At 36.6% G+C, this 7,425-nt stretch overlaps 1 protein-coding gene across 1 annotated transcript; it reads left to right on the top strand.

Annotated features, from left to right (window-relative positions):
- The first annotated feature begins 286 nt into the window (after positions 1-286).
- Positions 287-3,416, top strand: LOC145490421 (endoribonuclease endu-1-like). The gene is made up of 3 exons (XM_081469543.1): positions 287-292; positions 1,864-2,119; positions 3,366-3,416. The coding sequence occupies exons 1-3, from the start codon at positions 287-289 to the stop codon at positions 3,371-3,373; spliced, it is 270 nt and encodes an 89-aa protein (XP_081325669.1). The 3' UTR covers positions 3,374-3,416.
- Positions 3,417-7,425: the final 4,009 nt, after the last annotated feature.

A 7,425-nucleotide genomic window follows, 5' to 3' on the forward strand; every position in this document is an offset into this window, starting at 1 on the left:
AAGAGTTCGTAACTTGTATAGGAAGTAAAAGTCTAAAACATTCCAATTTAAACGTGCTAACGACTTAAGCCATAAATCGAAAGGGAAAAACTCGATCCGTAGCTTACAGTACGGGCCTTGAACTCTGTTGGTAAGAGGTATGTCGAATTTTAATCGATATCATGCAAATACTCAGCATAACAAAAGCCACTAGGTTAAGACACTAACTACCTTCTTTTTAAGTTTTTTTGGAAAAAAAGCGAGACAACACTGATTAAAAGAAAAGTAATATCTCTTGCCTATAGCGATGGAGGTTTGCATGCGCCAAACCTTGAGTTAATGTCCAGGTCACTAAAACTTGCTCGAATCGTAAGACTGTTGAAAAAAGAGCAAGCTTGGGAGGAATCCTAGAAGACGATTCCCAACTACTTCTTGAATAAATATGGTGGCCTAAACTTTTTGTTAAAATGCAATTACAATGAAAAACTTCTGAAGCAAACCAACTTACCGCAATTCTAGAAGTCAATGCTACAACATTTTGTAGAGGTTAAAGTAGCCTACAATTGTGCCATTAGCCAGGAATTGGTATTATTTAGCAACAAAGAAATCTTAATTGGAAATCAAACCATTTTTTGCAAAGAATGGTTTCAGAAAAAAATCTTCCTTACACAGGATCTTTTACAGGAAAATGGCCAATTTCTCACATTCCCAGAGTTCATCCAAAAGTACGAGGTTGAATGCAATCTTCTAAATTATATGCAGGTTGTTTCCGCGATTCCTAAGCACCTTAGCTTCTTAATAAAGCAAAACAAATACAAGTCGATAAAAGCACCTTTCTCGCAGAAAATGCATTTTAACTCTCTCCGAATACCGTCATAGACTTGCACAAATTGAAAAGCAGAGATTACTATTGGCTTCTAATAGACAAAGACAATGTAGAGATAACGGTATACTCAGAATGGACACGTGATCTACAAGTTGTAGGACTTCAACTAGGCACCTTTTTCAATCGTGTTGTAAATGTTTGGAAAAACAACAAGCTTAAAGACACAGAATTGTGGGGACTAAAAAAAATATTTCCTTCTACGGTATAGAATCAGACATGCTGTGTTTATTATGCCAAGAACCCGACTCAATAAGCAGCACTTTTCTAAACTGCCATTGGTCAAAACAGTTCTTTTCTGAAGTCATTAAATGGTCCAACAAAGAAAATGGCATCTCCTTCTCACTATCTCCACTTGAAATACTGTTTGGTTTAAAGCCAAAGAATTATCCTCAAGGCGCTAATAAGTCGTTAAAGAAATTTAACTTCACCCTGTTATTTGCCAAATATTATTTGTATACACAAAAACTACAAAATGTGAAAGAATTCATTAGAAAGCTCACTTCTAAACTTCAAATTGAAAAGTTATCTTAAGTTGCTAAGAATGCTACTCTAATGCCCTCCCCCTACCCTTGCCCCCATTTAAATCCACAAAAGAGGTTTTATGATTTGCGGTAAACAAACTAGAGCATCCTTCTTTCTTTTTCGTTGTTTTGTTCTGTTTTGTGTTGCTCATATTAAGAATATCAAGGAATAAGTGAAATAATACAATACAGCTAGAGAAAGCATACATTCAAAATGCGGTTTAAATTAGATAAGTATCATATTATATAAATTTAAAGACCGTTTATTTGTATTGTTTAGTAGAGCAGCTGTATTGTAATTAGTGTGAGTGTAGGTTATTGTAATTCAATCATTGTAAGTAGTGTTAGGTTTGTTTTTCTTCTGTTTAGTGTATCTTTGTATATTGTTAACATTCCAAATTAAAACAAAATAATAATAATAATAATAATAATACAATAAGTCACTAGGTTGATTCTCATTTACTTTTTGTTTTGTAGCCGCTCAAATTTATAAAACTGGAATTTGTGTGGGACACGTTGCCAAAATATCCTCCAAACAGCGCCACTTCCATGCTTGTTGGAACCAGCCCAGCATTCGATTTTGGTTTGTTTACCGTGTGTTTCCTTGCACAAAAAGGAGATGGGGGAGGAGGACAGGACTGCACTTGCAGTATCGGCGATACCAAGTTATCATTTAAGGTTGTCCCAGAAACATCTACAGCGGTTAAGACAGCCTACCCTTGGTATGTGGCAGGTAAGTTTCAGCATTGAACAAGGGTAAATTAATAAGCATCCTTAGGCTGTAAATCGCCCCAAAGGCGACGGCAGACTCTATAACCCAAGCCGCGTACTGAGTAGAATCTTAAATGCGTATTGTCTGTAGACGACCGTGAACATAAAACTAAACTTACAAGAACTGCGACGTCTTGCAGAAAAGAAAACGTTTCTGTTTTCTACCGGACGATTTCTTAAAAAACGAAATTAAAAAGAAAAGAACGCATTTCTTGCTGGAAGACGCCGTGAAGGGGATGGTGGAGGGCGCTTTTTGGAGCTCCGGACCGAGGAGTGTTTTAACGAAATGGAGACCAAACAGAATAATGTACAAATAACGTAGACTTTCGAAGACATTCAATTCCTATCCTAAGTTTTTGAAGATAACCAACAAATTCGAAGAAGATCTGGGTGTTTTTATCATGTTCAAAATATTGACCAAACTTACCTACGAGAACTAAAGACCTTGATGATGTCCGAATATTTGACTTACCAGGCTGTGCTCATGAACGATAGCACTGATGCATGTAATGACTTCAATAACATATCCACGGAAGTGAAAAAATTCACAGTGCCTTTCGTGCAATACCTATAGCCCGGGGGGAGGGGTACTCCCTTATATGGGCTATATAGGTATGTGCCGCTCCAATGGGTAGGGTTTTCAGGCGTTTTGATCATCAATAGGGTATCGATTTTAGCCATAAATAGGGTATAGTTTTTGCACTGTAGCCTTGAACTGGGTATGTCTTTTAGAAGAAGCTATTTTTTTCAGGTCAGAAATAGGGAAGGGAAATCCCAGATTTTGGTCATAAATAATGTAAGGGTTTTGGGAAGCGGGCGGCACGCCTCCATCCAATTTTTCTAGGAGTACACTCTGCCCCCCATCCCCAGCCCCCATGGAACCTATAGCTGCAATCAAGAGAGGATGAAAAGCAAGACAGTTCATCTTAATCTCCCATATAAGCCTTATTCAAAAGATTTTCCCTGTCAAGTTATTTTTAGACATGGTACCCGTGGGATGGAAGTCAAAAATGTGTGTAAAGCCGCTTGGTCTGTCCACATGAGAAAAAACAACCCCACATGATTAGCATTCCATATAAGAGGCTAACCATGGATACTGTAGTGTCTGCAACTTAAACCTGCTTTTAAAGTATCGTTTTTATTATTCGAACAATGATTTTTGTTTTAAGCTTAACGTAAACGTTATATACTTGCCTTCTTCTCCACAGCAGTGTGATGAAATATAAAAGACATGGTGACACCCTTCTCTGACTTCTGTGCGTAATGAAAGATATCAGGGCCACATAGAGTAAAATGATGACGAATGAGTTAAAAGATAATATTGTGATGTAATACACACATGATGGCTGAAAATTAAAAACAGAGCTGTGGTATTCGTGGAGTGCTGAGTTGATCATTCTGTGAAGGATTTCAGGGGAAATGAAATTTAGAAAAGGTCAAGGGAGTCAGTTTTCCAGAGCGCTAGCTTCAGTCGCTTAACATAACATCATGAACCCGTTGCCGATATGTTTACTCCGAATTCAAAGACTCGTTTTCCTCATTTACAAAAACCACGAGAAGCTGAATTAGTAACACAGAATTATTTGTCTTTTCTGAAATTATAGACTCGTCGTGACTGGCTAATAAAGGTTAATTCACTTCGTTTAGAGGAGATAAAGGATGTCATTTTCAGAGGCAGTTTTGAAAATCAGTCACACCGAGTACGTATGAAAACGTATAAAGGACTGTTAAGTTCAGAATAAGGATATTGATATTTTTTGTACAGATGTTTTTTTCTCGGTCTCGTTTGACTTTAGATTTAAAACCTCGTATACTTGGAGGTTTTTTATTCCTTCTACACAGCAATAAGTAAATTTTTCCTACTTGGAAGTTCTTTATTCCTTTTACACCGCAACAAGGAAATTTTTCCTACATATAAGTAACAGATAAAATTGAGTAGTCGAGGTTCTGGTGTTAGAAAACCGATTACTATATCCTTCAAATTAAGATGTATCTGCTGTTTCGTCAAAGATAGGTAAAATGATTCAAAATTTGCCCAGAAAGAAAGAAAAGTTTTTTTTTTTTCTTGAATTCCTGTAGAGTAAAGAGTGTAATATTTTTAGCTGAAAGCCCTTGACATATGGCTCAAAAGCAACTGAATGGCCAAAAAACTGTGAACAGCCGTGTTGATGAAGGACATGAATGAAGGACATGGAGGATTTGGGAGAAAACTCTTCCCAAGAAAGAGTAGAGTTCAACTTTCTCTACTCACTGTTTCAACTCAACGATTTTAGTTAGAAACTACTCGGTTGATATTTTCGGCGAGAAAAGCAGCAAAGAGTCGAAATTTTTAAAAGTGCTTGAGTTTTTAGTCGGCAAATAAATTAAATTTGGTGCGGCTTTACTGATGAAACTGTGCCAACCGTGCTACAGAAAGGTGAAAAATATTATAGAATTCCGTTCTTTGTCGCCAGAATCACTTTCTTCACAGGAATTGTCGATCGGAGGGTCTCGTCTCAAAAGAGTCCGAGGCTCGCAACAGGTTGAACAATCAGTAAGACTATATAAATGAGGATTGGAAAACCTAGAATCGAGAACTGGGAAATCCTATGTGTTAAGAGCCCTTTGTTTCTCATACCAAGGCCCCGCCGGCTAAGGGAAGGGAAAAGAGTTATTGGAAAGAGAATGTAAGCTTCCGATCTCGACAAACTCAAGACAAAATAGAGGGTCTGTAAACAGATTAAAACAAAACAAAATAAAATTGCAGGTGAAAGTAATATACTTAAATGGTGCGGGTTGGTGCTTGTGACCCGCGCTTTTAATGCTAATTATGTTTGCATTGTAAAGGTCTACAAGGCGACTTCACCTTTGTAGGTTACAATCTTGTTCATGGTCAATATTTGGCTTTCACTTATAATGGCGAAGGTTCCTAAAATTATAAGTCGTTTCTGAAATCATAAACATTTGACAAAGTGCAAATGAGGTAACTAATGGTACTCAATATGTTAATGCAATTCGCTTCCCTTATCGACACGTAGCTAGCTGGTATCACGCTGTTTAAAAGAGATAAAGCACGGCTATTTTCGTGGTTTTGGAAATTAGTATCACAGATTTTGATTTAAAACTGATGTTTTAATCTTAAAGTTTGCGGACAGAATTTTCACCTGGTCGAACTACATCACACACATCAACAAAAGATAGAGTTTCACCAGCTTTGGTTAGTGATATTTTATATAATTATATGTCGGACATAGACTACTTTTTAAAAGCTTTATCATTTAATAGGTTAAACATATTTTGCAAAAAGAAAAAAATAACCACAAAAAAACAACATTGCTTTACCGGAGGCATCATCGTCGTCGTCGTGGGTCTTTATCGCCTTCAGTTCCATATTCCTGTGTGGGAAATAGCGCAAGCGAATACATAGACGATATTACACGGTGGCGAGAAGATATGAATTTTATTTTCGAGTGGCAAGAACAGTATCTCACGAGTTCGCTGTGCTCACTTGTGAGATATTGCTCTTGCCACGAGAACATGAAATTCATATCTTCCTGCCAACGTGTAGTGTTCTTTTTATTATATAGACATTCTGATGACGGTGTTTTTGACGATTTTCCGAAGATTTACGACCACTTTCCAAAGTTTTCCGAAGATTCTCCAAAACTTGTAGAAGGTCACACGAACGTTGCTGAGCATTTTCCAAAAATTTTCGAAAATTACCGAAGATTACCGAAGACTTTCGAGGAAGACCCGATGATCTTTCGATGATACACCAACAAATTTAAAAGCAATTTAAGAGACAAACTTGATATCAGTGAAATCATCGATATCTTCATTGGTGAGGATATGGAAAATACGCTACTCGAGTCCCGGATGTGGTTTCGTATGAATTTCACGAGTGGTGTATTTTCCAGTAAAACACTCGTGTCTATATAATAAAGCGTAGCATGACACCTCTTATAGCTGAAATTATGTCCGTCACAGTTTTGAGGTTCATGCGTCTGTCTGTGAAGTTTATTCTTTTTCTGCATGACCTCATTTTGAGCTAGAAACAAGGACATTGTTTCCTGTTTATTGAGTAGATTGCAGTTCGTTCTATCTTTTCCGCCAAAAGGCTAGGTTTCTCATTTGAAACATTTAAAATATGTCTGGTAAGCCTTTCCACCCACCCCACTGAATTGAAATATCCCGTAACATCGTCTTAATATGTTTCGAGAAATTATCAAAAAAAAATTTCTAAATGACACAATTTTTTTCTCAATATTTCGAAAACCCTCTTGATCCTTTGCATGTATATCTCCTATGCCTAAATTTTCACTTGTGGGAATTGAAAAAGTTTATTATTTGTTTGTTAAATTAGTAGTTCTCCATTTAGTGTTTCAGGTATTGCAGTAATGGTAGTAGTAGAAGTAGTAGAGGAAGAAGATTCCGTCTCATCGATGGTACCAGCATCTGCCATCTTGGAAAATTGCTGGTTTAATGCTTTTAGTGGTATGGAATATATTATTCAGGAGGGAAACCGTTGAACTGGATTGTTTCTGACTTAGAACCAAGAATTGTTTCAAAATTGCGAGGGAGAGCTGGCTCTTAGCCAAAAAATCCAAAACAAGTTTCAAAAAAATTCCAAAATTTTCTAAACAACCTGATAGTTTCTAAATATTGCGGCAACATCTAAATATCCTAAAAAATATCCGAAAGTTTGTGGAAAGGCCAAAATCTAAACAGTTAAAGAAATCGTAAGAGAACACATTAACTACATCAAAAAGGGGAAAATAATTTTCAAAACAAAACATCTATCCAAATATTCTACAGTCCGAAAAACGGAAACTTCCTGATCTACATTACTCAAGATAATTTTTGTCAGTTATAATGAACGCACTACTCCATGGATTAAAATTACAGACTTTGAATCAAAACACAAGATGTGACGGATTTTAACTAACACGATTTCTTTCTCGCTGCAAATATTCTATATCATGACAAAACTCCTTCCTGCAAAAGAAAAAGTTCTTAATAAAACAGAATACTTTATTATGTCTGCAGAATCAAGCTTCAACTTGGTTATGGAATTGATTTTGTCGCCTGCTTTTTCTTACTACAAGAGCTTGCTTGATTTGAACGGCTTTTTGATGAGTTTTGTGAGTGCTGGACATTCCCTGAGAACTTTTTGCTTTACAATAAGGATAAAATGATACGAGGAGCCAGTTGAAAAAACAAAACTAAACCGGGTAATATCTCGGTGTAGATTGAACATCAGAAACAATAATTGATACCTGTTTGAACAAC

Source organism: Orbicella franksi, chromosome 6 (assembly GCF_964199315.1).
Source record: "Orbicella franksi chromosome 6, jaOrbFran1.1, whole genome shotgun sequence".
Lineage (NCBI taxonomy): Eukaryota > Metazoa > Cnidaria > Anthozoa > Scleractinia > Merulinidae > Orbicella > Orbicella franksi.